Genomic DNA, 26992 nt, shown 5'->3' on the forward strand with positions numbered 1-26992 from the left:
TTAGGAATTTCTTTTTATTGTTTATATTTAAAGTTAGACATTGATTTCTTCCATCCAAAAAAATAATAAAAATAAATTCTGAAGTAGCAGCACGGCAGCTCCCCTTCATCTAAATCCCGGTCCGCCACTGCACATTACTCACAAATTATACAAAATTCTTCTTTTCCTTTGGTAGACCTGGTGTAGTTCTCGTGCATGGTGGTATTACATAATCACATAGACGGTACTTGTTTATTTACAAAAGTCTCTATTTTCTTTACGGACAACGGCATCTTCCTAGCTTCGTAAGTCTGCCAAAAACTTGAAATTGTTAATTTCTTTATTCCATCTTATTCCATGCTTTTTTTTTATGAGGCATCTTATCCATCTTGATGTTTTTTTTATTCCATGTTTATTCCATGTTGTAAACGCCCAAAAAGAATCAGTACAACTTCACCGACATTACACAGAATTCCCTTTCAACTTGGAGCACAATGCTGATTAAATGAATCCTCCGATTACGCAGAAGCACTCACAGAACCCGGTTTGAGCCCAAGAGATCTTAAACAGAGAAATCCATCAAAATAGAAATTTTAGCAATCACTGAGCGCAATAAGCTCGTCAACCACACTTGGATCTGCTAGAGTACTTGTATCTCCAAGCTCGCCCAACTGCCTAGAAGCAATTTTTCTCAGAATCCGTCTCATAATTTTACCACTCCTTGTTTTTGGGAGTCCAGGTGCCCAATGAATTTTGTCCGGAGCAGCAAATGCTCCAATCTGAACAGAAAGTTAGTTCAGCACGGAGGCTCTAAATAGATTAAATCAAAGTGATACTTTATTTCATTAATAATATAGAGTTCGGACTGAGAAATTAGTGTATTATATATATGCTGATGAGTGAGGATCATTATAGAAGATACCATACAGTATTTTGGTTTCAGTGAAAGTAAATGTGTACTACATGAAAAGGACATGAAAATTTTAAGACATGAAGAAACCACTCGCTAATATGTAGAAATATGGGTAAAAGATTGAAAGGGCATTACGTTAGCTTCACCAGAGTCCATTGATAAGACCTTGAGACAGGTGTTCCTACAACTTTCCAGTTCAAGGCAAATACATAGGGTGGCTGGGGTGAAATAAGAGTACAGATTAGTTCTTGAGTTCAAGCTCATACACTCTTTTGAAATTCTTAGACATACACAAATACAACAGTTATATTGTGAGGACAATCTTCATGGTGGGCACATCTCCACAATCATCCCTTGATCCATGTGTGTACATCTAATCTTTATTAAGCCATGCAGGTCCATTTTTAGTAAATTGTGTGTAAGACATTTTTGTTAAATCACATGACAAGTGAATGGATGCGTTCACAGATAGGGATTCTTTATGCACACTATACCTACGTGGGCCACCATCATGAGAGTTTTCTATAATTTTCAGGTGAACATTCAATAAGCTTTTGATTATATATACTTTGGATCTAGACAACATTGAGAATAATGTAACTGTAATAAATGAAAGGTTAGGAACAAGTTAGGAGAAGATGACTATGTCCAAACCTGTTTCCGAACAGCTAATATGAATTCCTTCCTGAGTTCTTCACTGTAAGGAACACCTTCCACCAAATAAACAAATGCATAAATGCTTTGTCCTTTCACCTGGGTGAAAAATTTCAGTTAAATAAAAGTATAGAGTCACAATGTCACATGGAGTGATACAAAGAGGAAGGGGGGAGGGGTTTTGCTCAAACTCAGGAAGAGGTGCCTAAATGCATGATCGTATGATATTTAGATGGAGATTGCTCATTTTCCAAAAAAAAATCCAACAACAGGTTACTTCATGTTGAGACAAAAGGTTTGTTGATACACGTAAAAAAGAGACCAATGGAATTTGGCTCATTTATTAAACAAGTTTTAATATAGGCTCAAGCTTGGCTCATATATTATACGAACGAGCCCGAACCAAGCCCAAGTAGCTCGGCTTGGACAGCCTTAAAAAAGAAGCCAGCAAGCTTTATGAGGATGAGCAGCCCCTCCATTCTAGTATACATCTTCAATTTGTTTCACTTTCTTAGTAATTTACTTATATAGCTCTACGAAGGGTGATATCTCCTGGTGTGTACACTGTGACGATGGTATTTGAGCTTATCGAGCCGAGCTTCACTCTACTAGTTTATTAATCGAGCTATAGTATAGACTCAAGTTTGGCTCATTTATTAAATGAACGAGCTCGAGCCAAGCCCGAGCTGCTCAGCTGAAATTCCACCCTTATGTGCAACATTGCAGATGTATGTATTTATGCATCCTGCCCGTTATATGAACTCCACTTAAACGAACTCCAAAAAAACTCCACCATGAAAAACAATGAATTAGAAACTGATTTTTGGTGGAGATGTTCTTCCCACAGTATAAATGATCCTTAGAAAAAATCAGCACATTTAAAGATGTCTAGATGTATTAAAATTTGCTTATAGTGTTATAAAATTATCTAACGCTCCAGATTTTTCAAATTTCAAAACAACTTTTGACAAGGTTAAACATTTTCGTTTGGGCTGATTTTTTGTAGGGAAATTCTCTATTATGAGAAGACTATCTTCACCAAAAATCAGCCATCAATTCATCTTATAAATTCACTTTTGGTGGTGGAGTTCATTTGGAGTTCATATAAGGTAGAGTTCATATAACAAAGCATAAGATGACGCAACGTGCGGGTTGCAATTTTTAGTCTCTTTTTGTCAACCATCATTGATTACCTATGAGTCATCTCCAACTCTTTTTCATCAGATTAATACATATTAACCATGTGTAAGTGTACATTACAAATTTGTGTGCCTATTTTTCTTTTATTAAAAAGAGATGGGTCCCGTTAAAAGAAAAAGAACTGTAAATATTTTGAGATGTTATTTTATGCACTCACAGTCATATATTATTAGAGAGTACTCATATTGAAAATTACTATTTTCTAATAATGATTACTTAATTATTCCTTTTTAACAAATTGGATTTCTAAATACGCACGACCACCATGGGTAATTACTAGTACATATAATGAGTGTGTGTGCAAAGTTTCTTTAATTGTGATATATAAAATAGAGGTAACAAACAGAGAAATAAAATTTTACTTCATGTTCAACACCAACTACAGCAGCTTCAGCGCACTTGGGGTGTGAGACTAGAGCAGATTCGACTTCTGCTGTGCAAATACGGTGCCCACTGCATTCATAAAAAAAAAAAAGGTTAAATACGTAGAGATTACATCCAAATATCTTATCCTCAAAACATTGATACTTGCTTAATGGTTCCATAAAAGTATGTCAACCCTACTTTATTAACCAACAAAAAATAGTGTTAACATCGTCAACTCTTCCGGTGAACCAATGGTAACCATCCTTGTCTCTATGACAGTAGGGCATCGAATTAACATAAAATTCTAGGACAAAGCTTTTCATAATATAGATAAAAATAGTGTTAAGAGTTTCAATTAGAATAGCAATTGCAAACAAAAGCTATTGCATTTCTTTTTAAAGGCAAAAAAATGTTTCTAACCTAAAAAAATAATTAACAATGAGAGAGAGAGAGAGATTCACACAAACACGAGTTCAACCGGAGAAGCCAACTTCCTATCACACTTTCTATTTGGTTATGCAAAAGAAACAAAAGATGACCTCATCTATTGATGCAGAATTGGGATATTAGTGGGTTTCCAGTGCGCAGAACGAGTCTATGTTGCGTAACTGCGATACACATGTCCTGCTTGTTCAGGTGTTCTTCCACAGTCCATGTCTCCTCATCCACAGATCAGCAGTGAAAGCAAGCGTTCGCGCCTATGTTCGCACCAAACATATTTTAGCTTGACTACCATTTTGTTCATAAGCATGTTGTTTCACCCATTTCAGTTTGATCCATCTATTGATCAGATTGCAGACCTCTTTAGTAAGGGTCTTCAAAAGCAGTACTTTCTGCTTCTAGGCTCCAAACTTTTAATCACAGATTGCCAAGTTGTTCGCAAAGTGTAAAACCATAAGTTGTCTTGCCATAATTGGCATGCATTATTGTCACATTATGCACATGCTCAACAATTGTATATTGCATACTTGGTTTGTAACTGTTGACCAGATGGGATTTGCAAAACCTTGTAGTATAGTAGAGCTGTTTCAGGCCTCTCCACTTATCACCAATTAGTTTAAAGTTGAATCCTCATACAGTCATAGTGTTTTAGATGGTCTCAGACCCAAAGAACCCGCTTACTCCACGACACCCAAGTTTGTACAAATTTTAGGCTTAAGTAATATGCCATATGCAAGGCGGCGTGTTAGATGTTTGTTATAGTCGCACATGCAATTTGTGAAAACCTTGTAGTATTATATAAATGTTCCTGGGTCTCTATACTTATCACCAACTGGTTTTAAGTTGAATCACCAATTGGTTTTAAGTTGAATGCTCATAATGTTTAAGAGTAACGATCTTTATATACCTCACACCAGAATAATAGAATTATCTCATTCATTTTAAACGTTTTCTGGTCACTGGTGGATGGCTTCTGGTGACCGGCTGTTGGCCGGATTCCAGTGATAAATTTTTTACTATTGTTCACCGGTTACTATTTACTCCTTTGGTTTTGTTGGTGAGCTCTCAATCTCTTCGCTGATTTGATCAATTTTTCATTCAGAATTACGAGTCAAAGCTTCCCCTCCTCTCAACTTGTACAATTTGGTAAGACTCTAATGATTATTGGTTGGTTGAGAAGTACTTTCGTTTGTAAGGGTTTGACTCCCTTTTATGTCGTGGTGCCAAGTTCTCAAGTGTTTCACCGGCTTTTTTTGCTTTAGCCCTTTTATTGAGGAGCTTATCGTATGTTGTTGTCATTGATGGTTAAGCTTTTCTAGGTTTGATTCCCTTTTATGTTGTGGTGCCGAGTATTCTAATGTTTCATAGACTTTTACTACCTCTTGTTGAGGTAATTCGTTGTTTTTTTATGCTGTCATTATTTTTCTGCGACAATATGCCTATATGGAGTCAATTACAGTATATGTATTATGTCTCTAGATTTGAGGGGGAGTATTAGAAGTATTTGTTTCTGCATTATCTATCAAGAGTGATGTTGGAAGTTTTGGTATAAGGTACTCATGGATGACAGTTGTTATGTGCTGAAAAGTTGGCATTTGGATGATGTTCTCTCTAGTTGGTTTGGTTGCATCTCCCCAAGTTGTTCATGATTTACTTGGATACATCATCCCTGATGTTATGATTGGTGTTTATTATTGATTAGTGGATCCAACTCAGCCTTTTTTCTCTTGTTGGTCAAAGCTCTTCCATTTGTTTGTTGCACCCAATTCTTAAGTTGCTTCTATTGTGGAGCATTTTTTATTTGAGCCTCCATGACATGTGCATGGAGCCTTTGTTTTTGTTTGTTGATGTTGTTACAGGTACTTGTTCGAGCGGTTGAAGCTTGGAGGTTTATATCTTTGTATTTGGAAGGGATATTTTATGTGATATCTCTGTATATGCTCAAGGGGGTGTGCTATCTACTGGTTATTGTAATTGCAAGCCTGAAATATACATAATCTGTATACTTCAGCTTGAGGGGGAGTGTTGAGATATATAACTTCTAATATGTGATTTAGTCCAGGTAGAAGTCATAGTATGAGTTCTCTCCTTATTTAAAGAGAGTGAGTCCCTATGTAATGGTATCCAAGTATAATAATATTTCTCATTTCTAGAATTTCACAATACCCTACTAGCATTAGCAAGAATTTCACAATACGCTAGACAATTGTGTCCGCCTAATGGGATGAAGGTTTAACGTTTTTCATTCAGGACACTAAAGTATTTTGAATAAATGTGATATTCTCTGTTGTTTCCATCGCCCCGCATGATCTGAAACTAAAATGGACAAAGAAGACTATTGCCTGTATCCATGTACAATGACGATGGACATTTTTCAAACATTATAGGCATGAAGAGAAATAGAATAGTGTATGTCCTTACTGTTTCTGAATGGGGAAAAAACAGAACTCTACCTGCTGCAGCCATCACCACTGAAATAGTACCCTGGAAATGGCTTGAAGTATGTAGTTTCATATCTTTCGTGATCACCATAAAGAGTACGAAATGCCCCAGGCCACGAGTTCTTCACACATAGATATCCAGTTATCCACTACACTCACCTTCAATTTCAGTTCCCTTCTCATCAACAATGACAGGCTGCAATCATACCATCATGATTAGAACAAAAACAAGGAAGATTTGTTCTATACCTAACTTACCAGAGTACAAACCAGGACACCAAAAAAAGGGAAAGTAGCAGAACCAGGTTTCTGCGGCCAAGCGCCAGGCAGAGGAGTTATCTGCAAGGGTAAAAAGATGACCAATATTTTAATCCTGATAATGGAGTAACAAAAATATATATAGGTTATCAAGGTAACGGGAGAAAGTTCCTTGCGGAATTCAGCACAAAGCAGCAAAGACAAGAATGAATTACCATGAAGCCACCAGTCTCAGTTTGCCACCAGGTATCTGATATAGGGCATCTTGAATCTCCAATAACATTGAAATACCACCTAGTACAGAAAACAATGAGTTAAAATTTTGAAAGCCTTTGACATATTGCAATGAAGGGAACTTAGAAATCCATAAAACCTCCATGCACTTGGATTGATAGGTTCCCCCACACTTCCAAGAACTCGCAAGGATTTGCGTGAATAATGAGTAACATACTGCAATGACAAAAAACATAAAGTTAACAGACCTCATTTCTTACAACTCGTGTGATGACTGATGACTCACACGAAGATATAGCTGGCAATCCAAATGCAAATGAGTTGATGTAAAGGCATATCTAGTGGGCCTTTTTCGCTATTTCCTTGTGTTTATTTTAATTAGACATGTCAGCCCAACGAATAAAGCGCAACTAGAGTATTTTAAAGTTAATGAAAGCAACGTTAATATACCTCCTGATTCTATGGGTTTTTTATTCCTTGCATCATGTAGAGAATGTTTATTAAGAAGGATTTTTTTTATTGTTGAGTGTTTATTTGGGTCGAAACCCTAGTTATTAAGTTGACTAATTTATTATTCCGCTGTAATTCACATCATAAGTTCTCCTAGATATCGAGATTATAGACCAATCACAAGAAATCAATCAATACAACAACACAGTCCCAACCTTATCAAATCAAGTTGACAATTAAAATCCAAATCATCCAAAAAAAGTTATGGATTTTTATACCTACACCCCCACTTATAACCTAAGGTTGCGCCCCCTACAAGCCCCACAGTCGAACCACCATCCAAATCAACTTGCCTTGACCCTTATGATGCATCTAGGGTTCTAATCCTTCATATAGTAGTATTAGTGTTATTTCTAATCACGTTTAGGTGCTAGTTTTTTGTTTTTAGCATAGGTTATTTTTGGCATTATATTTAATTCCGAAAATTATAATAGCTTCTAAATTTGGATTAGAAGACTATTAGGTATGATAGTTTCTAAATTTGAATTAGAAGACTAACTTCTAAATTCATAATTTCTTTAGCTATATATTGAGTTGTACATTATTGGACATAGTTAGAGTTGCCTGAATAATAAAGTTCGAGTGTTGGACAATGATTTTCTCAATTGAATTCATGTGTGAATTTGTGTTCTTTGCCAGGAGCAAGGTTGTCATACGCTTTGGAATTCAGTTTCAAAGTCATACAGTGACCATCACGTTATCTTCATGTTCTTGGGCAAGGCAGTTGAAATGTCTTCAATACTCATTTCGTCGTAGAATTACTCTAATGACCCCTTGACCTAGCAAGACCCACAACAAAAACTTGATATCCTTTAATCTCGTCCAACCACCATTAACACCTTGATGAATGAGGACCATTACCACTTCCACCCTAAAATTGTCATACTACCCGAACTTATTCCTACTTGAATCAAAACACTAATTACACGACCCAATCTAATTGGTTGTAGATGGAATCATGCCCTTTATCCTAAGCTTCATAGAAGTGGGACTCACTAGTCCAACTCTTTCTTTCTTCGCCAAATTAAATTCATAAAGCAATAAAACGCTAGAGCTACGTTTTGGACGAAATTATCACCTAATTGTGAGTGTTTCAAGGTATTGTGGGGTGTGGCGAACGTAATTAATACAATTACTAGAATACCGCAAAAAGGTGGGAGCCGAAAGAAGAAGATGAAAGCCTAAATTGAATAAAGCAACTAAACAATTTGACCTAAAACAGAAAATTAAGAAGAAAATTGATAGAACAATTATTGGGGTCAAATTTATTAAATAGATAGAAAAACCAAGTAAAGCAAGAAGTCAAAGAAATAGAAAGGAATGAGAAGATGACGAGAGCGGTAACTTGATAATGTAAAGGGGAGACGAGGCACTCGTTGAGGAAAGAGGAAAACGGAATTTGTGGTGGTGTTTGGAGAGGGTTTTAGCTTCCCTAAGCCAAGACCTCACTTTGTTTGGGATAAGAAAAACCGGTAGCAAGAAGAGAATCATGAAACAAAAAACATAATGTACAAACTTGGGGTTGCCCCCTATTGTCATGTGTTATTGAAGATACCCCAAATGGCCATACACAAATTAACTCTCTCCATTAACTTCTCCCAAACTCAAGAAACATGAGCACACATTGTTATTTGATGTTACACATATTTATTACTTGTAACTTCTTGAACTCTTGTGCCCCCACCCTCCTAAGTGTTATCTTTGATTATTTCAAACAAAATTGTTGTTTAATTAGTGGTTGTTATTTCATGTAAACGGGGTAGTTTGGTCACTACGTATAAATAGGGGTATAAATAGGGTAGTGGTCGTCATTTACCAAGGAGTGTTGTGGGTCGTTGGATGAGATTAATGAGATATTGACACGTGTCGGATGGTTATTAAATCAAATTTTATAACTTAAAACACAAGATCACCACATAAATCGTTGTGAACAAATATAACTTATAAACATCATTGATTGATGACTCAAAGAAATACGTATCAAGATACTTGATTTTTTTACGATTCTTTAAGTTAAAGGACAATCTACAAAAGTTAGTTCGTAACCACTTTCCTCCCTAGTATATTTATAATGTATGCACATTGTGATCCACTTCAATGTCAATCATATATTACACCAATAAATAGGCATAGAGCCCCACTCCAGCCACTAGGAAATCATCACCCTATCTCATAGCAGTCCTATATATGACTTTCATAAAAGTGAAGCAACCAACTTCGCCCTAATTGTCAACCATCTTAAGGTAACTAGAAGTAATAATATCACCCACATGCAACTCTCACATGCAAGATTGTTGGTATTAAATATTACCATAAGAACTTTATTCATCTCATGAATAATAACAAAAAAAACACTCAATAGCAACACAAGTATAAATTAATGTATCGTATATATGCAATAATGTATTTGGTTATGTTTGGACCAAAATACCCAACAATGTCATGTATCTTCTCTACTTTGAAATCAGGTCTTGCAAAATGAAGAGGTCATTTGGGTAAAGTTAAAACGAAAAGGATATATAAGAAATTTCAACTCCTTAACCACGAAGATATTGGTCAAGGGAGAGGAATGCAAGAAGATTCAATAACTGTTCGAAGCCTGCCAAGGTTGTGTTGGGAAGATTGATCAGAGATATGAAAGGCTATGTCCAAGTCCAAATCAACTCTATGCCGACATGAGTGTAGAAGTCTATGTCAGAAACTAGGCATACAAGTTGCTTTCGTCGAAACTGAGGAGAAGTCGAATTGTTGGGAGCCGCCTGAAGCTTCAAGGGTTAAACTGAATGAAGATGGGGCTTTAAATCATCAAGGGGCTGGCCATGGAGGTTTAATAAGAGATAGAAATGGAGTTGTGCTTGAGGCTTTCTCTGGGTCAGGAGGAAGACAGTCGGTTGTGGTTCAGGAGCCTAGAGCTATTGAAATTGGGTATGTAGATGTGGGGATTTGAATTACTTGGAGATTGAGGTTGAACCTGACTCAATGTGGGATATCCAGATGATAAAGAAAGTTGCGGCCGTTCCATTGTACTGTTTAGATACTGTAACTCATATAGGGAAGATTGTAGCACGTTTAAGATTTTGTTCTTTTACACATGTATTCAGGGAAAGTAACAAACCAGCTGATTACCTTGCTGATTTGTGTTTGTGTCTTTGTAATCAGCTAGTGTATGCAGGACCTCCAATAGATAGAGAGCTTGTGAAACTCATTGAGGAGGATGCAGTAGGTACACATTACGCAAGTTTGAGTACGAACTACTTGAACCGTGGGAGAATGATGCAATCTAGGGCTAAGAAACCTAATTATTATATTTGTAAGAACTTTTAGAGTTAAGTTTAATTTAAATTTTTGACATATTTAGTCCAGGTTTAGTTTCAGGTTACTGTGTTGAGATATACAGTAGATAGTCCTCAGTTGGGCATTAAAAGCCTTGCAACTGAGTATAAAGTGTCCAATGGTAGCTCCACTCATAGCCAATCAGTTTTGAGTTCATTGAGTTGAGTCTCTAAAATTGAGAATCGGAGCAAGCTAGTTCATTGAGTTGGGCATTTCAATATTTCATAGCCAATTCAGTATTTCAGTTTTGGTACCAAAATCTAATATTTTTGGTACCAAACTCAAAACCAATTTGTTGTGAGTGGAGCGACCTAGATCATATACACTAAGATTTGAATTTTTTTTTCTGATAAGTCTAAGATTTGGCTTTAAATGCCCAATGTAGGACTGTATGTGGCAACAAATTTTTGCTGTGAATTGTATGTTTCTAATTAAGAATTTCTATAAGTTTAATTTTTTATTTTCCATGTTGTCAAAGATTATAAATAAACTTTAAGCCTTTGCCAAGTAGGCGATTGATCAATAAAGTAGTGTGTTTGTGTGAGGGTAACTTTCTCTTGTATGTGTGTGAATTGATATTTGGCAGGTGATAGATGGATTCTTAAATTTTCTACCGAACCAAAAAGTAAATGAAGAAAGAGATACATGGAAGTGACTGGGAAAGGTACAAACATTCACTCCAAAGACTAGGTATGAACTGATCGAAGAGAGGAGGATTCAAGAGCTACAATTAGGTGGTCTGAACTTCCCGGTAAAAAAAGTATGGAACAAAAGATTCCCTAGAAAGGTTTCATTCTTTGTTTGGGCTTTATGTTGGGGTAGGACTTTGACTTTGGATAATCTAAGAAAGAGGGGTAAGATCCTTGTTAATAGGTGTGTGATGTGCATCAAGGAGGAGAAAACAATTCAACATCTATCTGTCCGTCAACTATCATCTATCTGTCCAACACTACTAAATTTGGATCTATCTGTCCATCAACTATCTATCTAATAAAATAGGGTTTTTTTAAGCACTAAAAGACAATTATAATAAAGGATGGTCTGGATCATTTTGAGCCAGATCTAACGGTAGAGATGCGGGTTTCATTTTAATTTCTGAAAAGGGACAAAACAGCTCCCGCTTGGTTTTTACGGGCTTCTGCTTCTCTTACACCAAGTCTCTTACACCAAGTCGTGGGTTCAAGCTTATTAAAGTTTCGCTCATTTAAACTGCTCAGACAAAGGTTATCAAAAAAAAAAAAACCAAAGTAAGCCAAAGGTTATCCAAAAAAAAAAACGAAAGTAAGCCAAAGATTATCCAAAAAAAAGACGAAAGTAAGCCAACACCACAAATCCTCACCCTCAAAGTTTTCGCTACTCTACTCATATATGGGAATACATTGTTTTCCATATATGCAGATGGAAAAAGGATCGATACATTGTTTTCCATGCATTGTTTTCAAAACTTTGCCTTGAAAAAAGGTTAACATATTGAGGATCAAAAGAATTTAGAGGTACGATTACAATCTCTATTTGAGTATCTATCTATTGAATATCATTTTTAATGGTTTTGGATCTGATTTGATATTGGAAATTTGGATTGGATTGTAATTTAGCTTGGTTTTTGTTGTTTAATGTTTGATTGGTTGGGTTAAAATGAGCTGGTTGCTATTTCGTTGTTAGATTTGGGTGTTTTGATGTGATTTATTTGAAAATGGTTGAAATTTTACATCTTTAGGTGTTTTGTTTGAATTATTGTTGTATTATTTGGTTGTTTTGTTTGGATCTTTGCATTGGTATTAAGAAGAATGTTCTACCGTATCTGAGATATGTTAACTTGAGATTGTTTTTCTTAGTGTTAGTTGATACATTGTACTGCTTGCATATTGTGATTTGTTAAGTGATTGTTTTGATTCGTGGTGCGCTGATTTTAATTGTAAGAATGACTTCTGCTTGGTTTTTCATGCCTTTGTTTCCATCAGGTCGCGGGTTCGACCCCAAGAAACTTTAGTTTTAGGTGTTTTGATAAAAAATCAGGTCACTCTCGCCTACCGCAACTTCACTCCTCTCAGAGTTCAATACCCATCTTCTTGCTTGAGGTATCTACTCACAGTTCAATTTCATAAATTTCTAAATTCGTTTGATTCTAATTGATAGGGTATTCTAATTGATTCTTCGTATAGATTTGTAGTGTATTCTAATTGATTCTCCGTATTCACGTTGCTAAATTCTATTTCATCTTTTTCTCCATTCCGGTTTAAATATGATGCATGATTTTAAATTTGATAAGATTCTTCAATTCCGTAAGTTTGCTATTTATTTCGAGTTTTTATGTCTTCCTTAACTTCTTCATACCATTCTATTTATGTCGAATTTAATCTTTCGAATAATTTGCATTTAATTATATAACTGTATCTCGATGCTTTTTAATTAGGTATCCAACAATTTACTATTTTAAGTCTTCGCCGTGCTCTTTGATTAGAGCTCCGTTTTGATTATTTAACTTTGCATGTTTCCAAATTTTTGCAAATTGATGCTTCCTAAGCAATCATGGTTAAAGAGCGCATGGAAGAGAGAGGAAGGGAATCGTTAGCTCACCCAGTCAATTCCATAGCACGTCATCCTATTGAACCTCCCAATCTGGTATATGTGCCTCCACATTGAAAAAATGTTGTCTCCTAATCTGGTATATATGCCTCCTAATCGAAGATCAACTGTGATTCCCAATATTTTATTTGTTGTGCCTCCTAATCGAAGATCTAATGCGGCTCTGAATAGGTTATCTGTTGTTGTACCTCCTAATCGAAGATCTAATGTGGGTCTTAATAGGTTATCTGTTGTGCCTTCTAATCGAAAATCTCCCGCGGCTCTTAATAGGTTATCTGTCGTGCCTCCTAATCGAAACTCTCCTGCGGCTCTTAATAGGTTATCTGTTGTGCCTCATAATCGACGATCTCCCGCGGCTCCTAATGTGTTATCTGCTATTTCTCATAATCGAAGATCTACTGCGCCTCCCAATCTCTTATCTATTGTGCCTCTCCAGTCAAAGTTCTATTGCACCTCCTAATCAGAGATCTATTGCACAACGTTTTCGAAGAGAAAAAGATATCGATCAAAGAACTATAGCATAACAAAATCAGAGACGGAGGGAAAAAGACATTATGTGTAATTACATATCAGATTCCTTTAAAAAGACGAGGTCAACGTACGAAGTTGGGTCCTCTTCATCTATCACGGAAGATGTCATAATGCAAAGTTGTGAGGATAACACTATGTAAGTCAAGTGCTTAAATTCTCACTCTTTTGTTAAGTTTCAACATACCGTAAAGCTTGATATATCATAGGTCTATTTTTGCAGTGATCATGATATGACTGGATTTGATGAAAGTGAAGAAGAAATTCTTAATCCTCGTAGAGGCCATGTGCTTCCTATTCCAAATCGCCGCCACTTTCTGGGAAAGATTGATGTTCTCTGTCAATTTTGTTCGGCCCTTCATTGGAAAGATGAACAGTTATCAAAATCAAGGCGCAACCGACTTTTATTTGGAACTTGTTGTTTACAAGGAAAAGTTAAGCTACCGCTTCTTTCTCCACTGCCTCCGGCACTTCAATCTTTATTCAAAGGATCTAATAAACGTGCAAGATTATTCCGTGAGCAGATTCGGCAATACAATGTGTGTAATACCTTTACCAGTCTTGGTTGTAAATTTAACGATCGTGTGTTATATGGACGTGGTCCTACCTCATTCACTGTTCATGGGGAGTTGCGGTACCAAATCGGTTCATTGTTGCCTGATCCGGGGATGGAACTTAAGTTTTCACAACTTTATATTTATGATCTCCAAGCTGCTTTAGATCACCGCCACAATCGCAACCCGAATTTGTCAAGGGAAGTGTTGAAAACTGTACAAGAAACTCTTCTGCAGACCCACAAGTTTTGTGATATCTATAAGCAAGCATTTGAGGTTTTAAGCGAAAATGCTTTTTTGAGAATAACAATGTTCAGGTCCATCTACACTATGATCCGCGTTCGGATAGACGAAGGTACAATCTTCCAACAACTGATGAGATCGCAGTGATATTGCCTGGAGATGGGAGTAAGGTTGATGCTATGCGTGATATTGTAATTCACTCGAGATGAGGGCATGAGTTGGAATGGATAAGCAAATGTCATCCCGCTTATTTGCCTTCGCATTATGTTCTTCTGTCTCCTTATGGGGATTTGGGTTGGTCACCTGATTTGAAGTTGTGGGATGTCAAGAGAAATGCTCCAAGCAATGTAAGACTCACCCAATTATTGTATTACGCCTACCGTTTGTTTGAACGACCCACAGAGTACTCATCTATCTTGCTGGGGTGTAAATTGTTGCATGAATTTTTGGTTGATGCTTGGGCTGCATATGAATAGAACCGGCTGCGATACATTAGACTAAATCAAGACACCATCCGTTCGGATGTGTACAAGTGCTTGACAGATGTTGCACTTGAGGGATTAAGTCCTGATTAAATTGTCCAACGGTTCATTTTGCCTTCCTCGCATGTTGGAAGTCCAAAGCACATGTACGAGATTTTTCAGGATTCAATGGCTATCACCCGGCACTATAAGCACCCAGATATTTTTCTTACGGTGACTGCAAACCCTAATTGGCAGAAAATTAAAGATGCGCTCAAAGAACACCAAACTTCGACACTTTGGCCTGAAATAGTTGCACGGGTATTCGAGCTGAAACGAAAAGCAATTATGAAAGAAATTTTGATGAATGATATCTTCGGTCGGGTGGTTGCATGTCTATACCATTGAATTTCAAAAGCGCGGTCTTCCACACATGCATTGCCTTTTATTTCTTGCGCATGATGACAAGATCCGAAACAGTGACCAAGTTGATAAATTTGTATGTCTTTGAATTCCCGGACCCGACACCCACCCTGCATTGTTTGAAACAGTGAAGAAGTGCATGGTTCATGGGCCCTGTGGTGATCGAGGTCCGAGTGCTTCATGTATGGAAAATGGTCGATGCACCAAAAGCTATCCAAAAGAGTATGTGGAGGAAACAATTATGGATAAAAAAGGGTACTCCATTTACCGAAGGCGCGACACTGGCAAGAAATATTTTGTGAAGAGGAAGAATAAAATGGTTAAAGTTGATTATGGAGATGTTGTTCCCTACAATGCATATCTGTCTGAAATGTTTGATTGTCATATCAATGTTGAAGTTTGTGCATCGTGTCAAGCTGTTAAATATATTAACAAATACATCTACAAAGGCTATGATAAAGCAACAGTGGTGGCCGCAGGAACAAATGATGAGATTCAACAATATATCGATGCAAGGTACATTGGACCAACAGAAGCTGCATGGCATCTATTTCAGAATCCAATGCATAAAAAGAGTTTCCAAGTGTCCAACGATTGGCGCTTCATTTGGAAGATATGCATAGGGTTGTTTTCAATAGCAAAGAGCCCATGGATGCAATTCTTGCCCGAGCCAGAGACCAAACTTCAACACTGACAGCTTTCTTTAAGCGTTGTGCTGAAAATCCAGATGCACGCGCATATACCTATCAAGAGTTTCCACGACACTATGTTTTCCACAAAGACTCCCAAGAGTGGACTCCTAGGACTCAGGGACCTTCCATTAATTGGTAGGATGTATTTGGCAAGCCCCAATGCCGGGGAGCGGTTTTATCTACGCTTGTTACTTATTGTTGTAAAAGGGCCTACCTCTTTTGCATATCTTTATAAAGTCGGTGATACCGTGTACAACACATACAAAGAAGCATGTATTGCCCGTGGGCTGTTGGAAGCTGATGATGAGTGGATACAATGCCTAGAAGAGGCGGCGATAATGAAAACTGGATATCAACTGCGGAAGTTGTTTTGTGTAATTCTTTTAGAGTGTCATCCGTTACGACCAGATCTACTTTGGAGCAAATTTGCATCGAGTATATGTGATGATCTTGGACACTGGCTTCAAACAAAAGCACGGCATCCCAGATCCAACTGATGAGCAAATAACAGATTACGGCTTATATCTGGTGGAACAAGTCCTTTTAGAATCTGGAAAGATATTGGAAAATTTCCCGCCCATGCCAAAGCCAAAAGAGGATTGGAGCAAAATTGTTGGCAATAGGCTCATTTGGGAGCAATGCCAACTTCAACATGAAGGCATAGGAGAAGAGGAGTTGCGGTTGATGTGAGTCGTCTTAATTAACGAACAACTTCATGCTTACTAACGTGGGCCGTGGATCGATTCAAGATTTGGTGACAAAGGGCAAACTTTTCTTTTGAATGGAGCAACCGGTGCAGGGAAAACTTTTTGTATAATACAATTGCAAAAACGCGCGCTTTTATTGTCATCATGGTGGCATTATCAGGAATTGTATCTCTGTTATTGTCTGATGGACGCACTGCTCATTCTACATTTAAAATTCCAATTGATGTGATGAATACCACTTTTTGCGGCTTCACTAAACATTATGACCTTGTTGACTTATTTAAATAAACAAAACTAATTGTTTGGGACGAGGTGCCCATGCAACATAGATACTGTGTTGAGGCTGTGGATAGAACACTTCAAGATATTTGTGGAAACAAAAAGATATTTGGTGGTATCACTACAGTTCTTGGTGGTGATTTTCGACAAAACCGCTTTTGTTATACCGTTAGGCGGAGAGAGCAATTTGTTGGTGCATCACTACGGCGCTCTTTTCTTTGGAGTTATTTAGAAGTTTTGCACTTGGTACAGAACATGCGGCTTGAAATGGCAGAGTCCGAGAATGCCGAATTCGCCGATTTTTTGTTAGGGGTGTCTACTAATGCCTTCTAATTAGAATGTTTTTTTCTCCATTAGTTCCATATATAAATGAACTATTTTAGAAACTAATGAATTCATTTTTTGTTTTGATTCATTTAGATTGGTTCGAATCCCAAAAAATGCGTACAATTGCCGAATGGAATACGTAAGTGTACCAATATCCAAGAACTCATCTTCTCTGTCTATCCCCAATTGGATGTTATGGACACACCGTCTCCAAATTTCTTAACCGATCGTACTATTCTTGTCGCCCGTAATGATGATGTGAGTGCAATTAATGAGATTGCAATTGAATTTGTTTCTGGTGAAATGCTTGAGTATTTGGTCGCCGAGATAAAATCATCGAAGATGATATTGATAATCCAAGTAGGGCTCACTATCCCACCGAAGTTTCGAATTCCCTCGACCCTTCTAGCTTACCACCTTTCAATCTCAAGTTAAAACACGGATGCCCTATAATGTTGCTTTCGGGAACATAGCACCTAAAGATGCCCTTTTGCAATGGGACCGACTTATGGTGCTTCAATGTGCAAGTAGAGTCCTTCAAGCCAAAATTTTGACCGAGAGAAAGTTGGAAATCCGGTACTCATCCCAAGAATATCCGGCTCCCTCAAATTGAGTTGCCTTTCAAACTATCAAGGCGACAATTCCTGTTCGACTAGCTTATGCCATGACAATTAATAAGTCGCAAGGCCGGTCGATGAAATATGTTGGCATTGATTTGAGGACACCGGTTTTCAGTCATGGGTAACTTTATGTGGCCATGTCCAGATGTACTTCTTCAAAAAGAATATCCGTTTTTCTTCCACCTAATGCAAGAAATTGTACTACAAATGTCGTATACCCAGAAGTTTTTCTCTAAAGACATCGATACCAATGAGAAAAGGCAAGTGATAAATTAAAGAATGTTACTTTTATTAGTTTAAAAATTAAAGAATATGTTGTATCCATATATATGCTATGTAAGTTTTTATGATAGTTTTTTTTTTTATGATAGCGTGAATACTTAAAAATAAGAATAGAGATTATTTTATTTTGAGAACCATCTCTTTTGTAAACAATATGCTAAATGTATCAAGTCTAAAAAAAGCATATGTATGTGGTTTGTTTGCAGGTACCAAGTTAAATTGCCATAATTTTTCAGCGACATGATTGTAGTCTTTGCTCTATGACACATTTATCCATATGGTAGCAGAATGATGTGAATAATATGCATAAAAGAGAGAATGAGAGAAATGAGGAACTCGATAAGTGGGCGTAGAGTATTTATTTTATTTTATTTTTCCCTTTCGTTACTAGAATTAGCCCCAGGTAAAAAATTATGCAAATTCTTCTTTAATGTTTAATGAGTTGTCTTTTAGTTTTAAAAGTAATTTGTGTTATGTATAAATATATATTTTGGTATGGTTGATCTATGAGAATTGTATTGTTTGATTTTCAGGTTGATTTTCAGGTTATGATAGAATTTAGATTTTTGAAATGTTGAAAATACAAAGGAGACTGCTGGATTTTTTTTTATTTTTTTTAAAAAAAAATGATGATGCTATTAATTGAAGACTCTCTCCCTTTATTTTCATCATTCTCATTCTGATATGTATTGAATTAATGAATGTGTAAGGGTATGTATAATGAGTTGGTTTGTGAGAAATGAAATGCATAGAATTGGAATAATTAAACTCACTTGAGTATGCGTATGAAATGGTTATGAAGTATAAAACTGTTGGAAATGGTTATATCATCGATCCAATGCTACTATAGAGATGGTCTCTCTTGGAGTGTTGTTCAAAAACAACGTGTCTAGAGTGCCGACAATGAAAGTCATATACTTTTCCACAGTGAAAGTCACCTCCAGGATGTTTGCCGGTGATGGAACGAGAATACTTCTTCACTTTATCTCAATGATTTTCTAAACACAACCAGTTATATGGTCAACATAACCAGAACATGGCTTCATTTATTTCACTGATTTTTTAAACACATCCACTTGACAATGACATTTGGTATATCCCGATATGGATAAGAGGTCCAACACAGTTAATGTGTAATAGTGTTGACAGCTCTAAGTGAGTGTAGTCTCTGAGTCCGAAGTGAAGTCTGTTATTTTTTATTTTCTTTTTCTTTTGATCGGTAAAATAGAGATATATTATCAATAATCAGAATGAAAAGAAGAACAAATAACAGAACTACAGACTACCCAAAGCAACTACAGCCTGAAGTCCTGAACTAAGACAATTACACCAGCTCAAACAATGATTCCCAACCGAACTCAAGTGTCCCGAAAGGTGTATCCTCGAAGTCTCCCATATCTTTCACCAAAGTGAAGACTACATTAAGATTCACACTCCATAACACCAGTTGGAAGAAAATATACTGCAAGGACTGAATACCAGAAGAATCAGTCAAACGTAATGTGCCTAGGCATGTGCAAATATTAGACTGGATGGGGATCATTGGCCCAGATTAGGTTCGACTCATGGAGAGATTAACCTTAGTACATTTTTAATGCATTTAAAACATCTCACAATCCAACATTTTCTTGATCAAATCCCACTGCTGCCCGAAACTCAACCACTTGACCAAAATAGCTAACTCCGCCGGATTTCAACAAGAGAAGTATGTGAGAGTCTTCTAAATCATAACTCATGCATTCATTGAGCGTAAGAGAAGAGATTTTTATTGCTTAGGCATCAAGAACAATAAACGGAGAGGACTCTTGTTTCTCGAAGCCTCCAGATTCCACAATTTTTATAAGAAAAGAAGACTGTTCTTCAGCGAGATATCCTAGCTGAATCTTCATTGATAGTGTAAGGTTGACCTCATTCCTCAAGCTTTGAAAGGCCCAAAGGAGGTGCTGCGTGTCTGCTCCCAAATTCTACTCTATCTCAAACGTGCTTTGTCTTTCTTGTAAGAGATATTGACTGGGTATTGTCTATAGTTTGACACAATGTTACAGTTGTAAACTATATCAAGTATTTTTGTTATGATCCTCAACACGTGAGAGGTAAGTGAAGAATATAATATCCTGGAAAACAAAGACTGCACTTGGACTAGAAAGAAGATATATTTTTGTTTGGACATAATGTATTTATTGATATAACTGAAATAATTACGTAAACCTTGAGACATTAGCAAGACTACTACAAGAGACAAATGTCTTAAGCCCAATACCCAAAATTAAGCCACCTAAACTAAAGTATGGTTGCAGGCTTGCAGCAACTATATTACCCCCTAATACAGCATGTCACAGGAACCTCAACAATAGCTTCCATGTGTCAAAGCATAGATGTTACCAAAGCATTAAAAATTTAGGATAAGAATGTGTACGCGTCTATGAAAGTGGCATATCATGGAGTTGTAAATATGTTAATAGATTATGGCATTATGCTCTTAGTCTTTTAGGTTTCTAAAGAGACACCCTAGTTTGAAATCTTATGTGTAAGGTCTCCGTGTGTCCGATAGAAATTATTTGTAAAATACAGATCAAGGTACCCCGTGTTAAGAATAAAAAATTGGATAAATTACCCCTTCAAAAACGATTACACTTGCTCCATTCAGCAGTGGACCATATGTAACATAGCTATGACCAGTAATCCAACCACAATCAGCAGTACACCTGAAGTCAGGAAAACAACAAACAAGCTCTTAATAAATTCACTTTAGGTGAAAACTAATCACTGGAAGATATTTCTGAATCTCAACTCAGTATCCTCTGAACCCTGCGTTCTGCTCAATAAAAGTGACAGAGTTATTATGATCGTGTATCGTGCTTACCAGTATACATCTGAAGGCTTGTAGTCAAATGCATACTTGAATGTAGTCACATTATACACCATGTACCCCCCAGTGGTATGCAGAACACCCTGTGTAACCATATTACGATCATAAACAAATTATGAGAAGTTTTTGAGGAACTTCTAGTTAGGTTACCTTTGGTTTTCCCGTGCTTCCACTAGTACACAGCAGGAAGAGTGGATCCTCTGCATCAACCCACTCAACGTCACATGTCATTGGATATTTAGGGACGGCATCCTGAAAGTAATTGTTAAGCATGAGAAAGAGAACATCTAATGCAACGAAGGAAAACTACTTAGTGCGTAGTTACAGATGCTCTAACATCTTTCATACTCTACTATCTGTGTGAAGCAGATCAAAATTTAAACATCTACGCACTGCAATACATTATTCTTCTCATCATCAACAGCAGAATTCAACATACAATGAACTTAAGTTCTCTTGTCGCATATGTTTGTGTCAGCTGAATGAATAGTTAACCTCATGCAACAGTTTTATTCAGGAGGATTGCTAGCAGGATGCCCCATGGCAGGGAATCGAGTTGGGTTGACCTGCAACCCGACCCAAACGAAAGCCAAACACACCGGGTTTGGTATGATAAAGGATATCCAATTATTTATTTGGGTCGGAAACAGTTATAATCTGTGAACATGGTCAGGCTGGTTCGGGTATGGGTTCGGATATGCCCGAAAAAGGCAAAAACCAGATTACATGCTTTAGATGTTAGGGTTCTTCTATTCACAAAAACAGAAACTCCCCTTCCCACTTTAACAAATGCATGTTCCCTTGCCTTTTCCACTGTATTCTTGTTATCCGCCTTTTACAATTACGCCCTCCCTTCTTCCTATCACCCGCCAAAAATAAAAGTTACACAACCTTCTATTCTTCTATGAAAACTCCAAATTCAAATCAAGTGTTCGCAAACCCCTCTTCTCATTCTCTCACTATTTCTTCTCTTTTATTTATGGAATTCATTTATAGAGAAGATCAACATCTAACCTGTGGATGGATCACGTGATTGTGATTTTGGCTTGATTAAATCTTGTTGAAGGAGAATTCTTGTTAAAATCAACTCGTTACTGATTCTACTCATCGGTTAGAAAATCGGGTTGGCTGTACCCCGTCATTAGAATCACGAAGTGAATAAGTGCCTACTTGAGCTCTCAAGATCATAGTCAGGATATAGATTTAGCTGACCTCACAGTTGAGAGTTGAGACTATCTATGCCTACTAAGAATATAATGACCTTTCTGGGGATATTCACAATTCACTCCTAGTGGCTAGTAAACACCTATTCTTGCATGATATTCATGAAATCCTTATCCCCAAGTCCTTAACTGATTTCCGCAGCATGTATAGTTTCATTTGTTTAACACCCAGACACCACAAGTGTAAATTTAGTTAGAGCTAGTTATAACTTCTAACTGCAACAGGCTGAAGAAGTTATGTTCCAGTCCTCCTTACGAGCAGGAGGGCAATTCATGCTAAGAAGTTTCCAATTTTGGGGTCAGAAAGTAAGGAGGGAGAGTTCAAGCTTATAATTGATTTCTTCAATATCCAAACCTAATGTTGTGTGACCTCTGACAAGAGCACAACATTCCCTCACCACCACCACCATAAACAACAAATCAACAATAACACTAAATTGGGAGGATGTGGGGGAAAATTCACCAGTTCCTTACATTCTCATGGCAAAAATGGAACATCAAAAAGGAGGGTCTGCGCACATCATGTGCTAGGCCAGTTATGTGAGCTATAAGATGATAAAAACAGGAGAGGAATGATAGTTAATAAATAAATATAATATTGACATTATAACAAACACGCAACTACATTCACGAATAAACAAATAAAAATAAAATCACAACCCAGGAGAACCAAGATGGGCACTGAAATATTATCGGTAAGTAGTTACTTAGGAAAACACTTGCAACTCATGGTAAGAACAACAATAACACTGAGAAAATACTGACACTAGTGGAGTAGTGGATCTAACTTAACATGCCTTATAGTGGTTTCTCTAGCTACAATGGTTAAACAACGGTGAAGCTAATAATCTGCACAAATTTCATTCTCCAGTCAAAATTTCGGGAAACTACAGTTGCTTTCTACCTTTGCCAACTTAGTCCAGTAAAAAAAGAATGTCAAAACAAAACATTCACATAAGTCAAACAAAGTTGCAGATTGTTCTCCATTATAGAGAGCGTCAATAAAAAATAAAAAAAAGAGTACTTAATGAATCTGAAGAAAAAAGGGCCCAAGAGAAAACAGGTCTGTAAGAAAACAAAGAGGAATACAAAACCATTCCTAATATTTTTGGAAGGAGAAGAAATTAAATTTACATAGAGGTTCAAAGCACTATTTGGAATGAAATTGTTTATAAAATTATAAGAACTGTTGCAAGGTTCAATTTCAACCCCAATTAAATGAAAATTAAAATTAACTTCAAAACTACTATTATAGGATGAATCTTTGTAAAAAAGAAAAAAGAAAAGGGAAAAGAGATTCTACAATATAATTTAAAATTGTACCAGAGACGCTCTTGAAACAGCAGCAGTTTCAGTGCTTGATGCATTAGCAGAGTGACAACTTCGGACAAAACAAGGCAACAACTCCCAGGGATTACTTTTAAGCTGTAAAACTCCATTTTCAGATTACTTTGATGATGACTACATTGGTGGTCCTTGAAATGGTGTTGATTGGTACCTTTCGCACAAAAGAATTGCAATCACTCCTTGTCAGAAATCTAATACGTTGATTTGTTGTCCGACTATATATTGCTTCTGATCTAGGTTACATGGACACGGGCACGCGTGTCGGTGTCCGACACGGATACGGGGTGTCGGATACGGCGAGCAGTTGAAGATCGACACGGGGACACGGATAGGAATAATTAATTAATTTTTTAATAATTATAAATTTATTAAATTAGATGGTAAATCAGAAATTCGAGGTAAATTAAATACAATATGTGTCCGTGTGTGTCCAACACGGATACGGACACAGACACGTGGATACGTATCCGACACAGATTTTTTTCAAAATATGGCGTGTCCATGTAACCTAGCTTCTGATATATAAATACCTCTTTCTACAAACACGCAAGCAATAGATACAAAAGAATTCAGAGCTCCTTCTTTCTTCTCTTCTCCAGTCCCCTTTGAAGGGAATGTTTAGTAAAGTTTAAAACTGATAATTAAGATATCCTCACAACCATCTTATTCTTTTTCCCAGCAGACAACAAGAGTATTTTTCCGTCAACAATATCTTCTGCCTCTATGGTCTTCCCTTCAGTAGCAACCTTGATGTTATTCAAGTAAAGTCCCCCTTGCTTAACTAAGCGACGGGCAGCCGAATTACTGTCAAGCAAACCAGTAGAAACAGAAAGATCCAGAAGTGAAGCATTCAAAACCTGATCATAAACCAAAGAACAAGAAGGGACATCTTCAGCAATACCCTCAATTGTCTTCCAATCCAGCTTTGTCTCAGCTCCAGGTCTTAGTGCTTCAGTAGCTTTCAAAGCCTCTAAAAGACCTTCTTCACCATGAACAAAACGGGTAACTTCTTCGGCAAGCTTCCTTTGGACTGAATTAGGAACATATCCAGGCCTTTTCATTTCCTCTTCTAACACACTGATTTCTTCAATGCTCAAAAATGTAAGAATCCTGAGGAACCTCACTACGTCCACATCCGGGACAGAAAAGAAATACTGATAAAACTTATAAGGTGATAACATTGCTGGTGACAACCAAATTGCACCATCCTCCGATTTTCCAAACTTGGTTCCATCACTCTTCAACAAAAGAGGAAATGTCAAACCATAAGCTCCATCTACTTGAAGAATTTTTCGAATTAAATCAGTCCCAGCAGTTATATTTCCCCATTGATCACTTCCCCCTATTTCAACATTAATCCCCTCACTCTTAAACAAATATAGAAAATCATAACCCTGTAATAACTGATACGTAAACTCGGTATAACTCATTCCTTGTTCTGATTCCAACCTTTTCTTTACACTCTCTTTCCCCATCATCGTACCAACCCTCGCAAACCTACCAACTTCTTTTAAAAAATCTAACAATGTAATATCCTTCCACCAATCATAATTATTCATAATCACAAAAGAATCACCTAGACCAACAGAGCCCACATTTAAATGTTTATTCTGATTCCATCTACTTAAAACTTTACTAACTATATTCACAATGCCTAGTGTATTCTTCTCTAATGTTTCAAAATCAAGTTCAGGTCTCTCTATACTTTTCCCAGAAGGGTCACCAATTCTAGCTGTTGCACCACCAATTAAAGCAACAACTTTATGACCACATCTTTGAAACCATGATAAAACAATAAGTCCAAGTAAATTACCTAAATGTAAACTTTCAGCTGTTGGATCAAAACCACAGTACACTTTCAAAGGTTTACTAGAACCAGTACAAACTGACCTGAGATTCTCACTTGTAACTGATTCAAGAAGTCCTCTTTCTTCAAGTATATCTACAACATTTTGTTTTTTATCAATACCCTTTTCTTGATTTTCTGTTTCAAGGTGTGTTTGAGTGGACTGAAGACATGTTATGGAAGTGAAAAAGTTTGGTTTTTTATGGTGTTTTTGAGAAAAGAGAGTGGTTTTGGAATGAAAGAGACAAATTTGAGGTTTGGGTATTAAAGGAAAGAGGATGAACTTGTTGTTTGTGTGGAGAAAGGTCCTTGAAACAATCATTGCTGCTATTGTTGCCATGTTTTTTCGCTTCAAAGCATAGCTATATCGTTAACTGTATTAACCAGATAAACTTCTACCTTTCTTTTCTGGGCTTGGGCTTGGACTTACTGAGAAAGAAACACCCATCATCTAAGTGGGCTTTTGGCTAGAGATTTTCTCACGGACTTTCCACAACACTTACTCGCTTCTGCTTTTGTGGTTGTGTACTTCTGACTTGTGGTTAACAATGGCAAAAACATATGGCGGCCATAGGTAGTAAATTGGTGGACGGCAAAAGTTCGATACGGAAATTATTCTCCTAAGATTTGAAATGTTTAATAATAATGCTTTTAAATATTCGGTCCAAAAAAACGCTAACGGCAAAAATATGATTCGTGTTTTAAACGGGTATAATACGAATTTTCATATAAAATTTTGATATATAATTATATAGTGGGTTTTCTTTCTTTTTTGTTCCTTTTTTAAAAAATTATTCATGAACAAAATAATACTAAGTTGAAATTTTTGGTTCTACTTACTATTTAGTATTTACCTCAACTTTGTTCAACTGAAGTGAAAAGAGAAGAGATCTAATCCATCTCCTCAAGGGAAAATGACGTTCAAGCGTAGGAATGGGGGCCGTAACAAACACGGCCGTGGTCATGTTAAGTTCATTCGTTGCTCCAAGTCTCCAACTGTGGCAAATGTTGCTCCAAGGATAAGGCAATCAAGAGGTTTCTGGTTAGGAATATTGTTGAGCAAGCTGCTGTTAGAGATGTTCAAGAAGCTTCTGTCAATGAAGGATATACTTATACTCTGCCAAAGTTGTATGCCAAGATGCAATATTGTGTTTCATTCATTCTTATGTTGTGAGGGTTCGTTCTTGTACTAACCGAAGGAATCGTGAGCCACCACAGCGTTACAGACGCAAGGATGAGTGGATGACATGCCAAAGCCTGGACAAGCCCCACGCCCAGCTGGAGCTCCTGAGTCCTGCCCCAGTTCGCACCTGAGTTTTTTTTCAAGTTAATCCTTACATGTTCAGGGTTATGTAGTGTTTACCATCAGCAATCAACTTTCAGAGCTTCAAGCTCTTGTTTTTTTGTTTATTTTCAATCTGCTTATGACCCATCAGTCCACCAGTGTTCATCACTGAATGCTATGAAGAAATCATTTATGGATGTAGAATTGTCCTGGTAGGGGTGAAGAAATCATTTATGCTGTGAAGAAATTATTCCAGTTCTTTCCACTTTCCAAGTTCCAACTAAGGGCCGACCGTTTTTTTGAATTTCAAAAATCCGGACATTATAATTCGGCAATTATAAGCCCGACCCAACCAATTCACGAATTAAATCGTATCTTTCAAAAATTCGCC

At 36.9% G+C, this 26992-nt stretch overlaps 1 protein-coding gene, 1 long non-coding RNA gene and 2 pseudogenes across 3 annotated transcripts; 2 read left to right on the forward strand and 2 right to left on the reverse strand.

Annotated features, from left to right (window-relative positions):
- Nucleotides 1-23582, reverse strand: LOC147515936 (acetyl-coenzyme A synthetase, chloroplastic/glyoxysomal-like; annotated as a pseudogene). Its single transcript, XR_015210844.1, has 13 exons — nt 23447-23582; nt 22598-22668; nt 21051-21152; nt 20895-20983; nt 20646-20736; nt 6626-6702; nt 6468-6546; nt 6265-6333; nt 6007-6190; nt 3320-3382; nt 3109-3199; nt 1547-1645; nt 1-758 (listed from the first exon to the last, which is right to left on the reverse strand). The product of XR_015210844.1 is annotated as an acetyl-coenzyme A synthetase, chloroplastic/glyoxysomal-like (transcript).
- Nucleotides 11484-18683, forward strand: LOC147515937 (uncharacterized). The gene is made up of 3 exons (XR_015210845.1): nt 11484-11822; nt 12291-12407; nt 18238-18683. It is a non-coding gene; the product is annotated as an uncharacterized LOC147515937 (long non-coding RNA).
- On the reverse strand, nt 23482-25692 carry LOC147515938 (tyrosine--tRNA ligase, chloroplastic/mitochondrial-like). Its single transcript, XM_086588677.1, has 2 exons — nt 24001-25692; nt 23482-23621 (listed from the first exon to the last, which is right to left on the reverse strand). Exon 1 carries the CDS (start codon nt 25654-25656, stop codon nt 24112-24114), a length of 1545 nt encoding a protein of 514 aa, XP_086444803.1. The 5' UTR covers nt 25657-25692; the 3' UTR covers nt 23482-23621; nt 24001-24111.
- Nucleotides 25693-26202: 510 nt separating this feature from the next.
- On the forward strand, nt 26203-26647 carry LOC147515939 (small ribosomal subunit protein eS26x pseudogene; annotated as a pseudogene).
- The last annotated feature ends 345 nt before the right edge of the window (nt 26648-26992 follow it).

Source organism: Coptis chinensis, chromosome 2 (genome assembly GCF_015680905.1).
Source record: "Coptis chinensis isolate HL-2020 chromosome 2, ASM1568090v1, whole genome shotgun sequence".
In the NCBI taxonomy this organism is placed as follows: domain Eukaryota; kingdom Viridiplantae; phylum Streptophyta; class Magnoliopsida; order Ranunculales; family Ranunculaceae; genus Coptis; species Coptis chinensis.

Coding starts and splice junctions, on each gene's coding strand:
- LOC147515938 (XM_086588677.1), bottom strand. CDS start 25,656: ATGGCAACAATAGCAGCAATGATTGTTTCAAGGACCTTTCTCCACACA.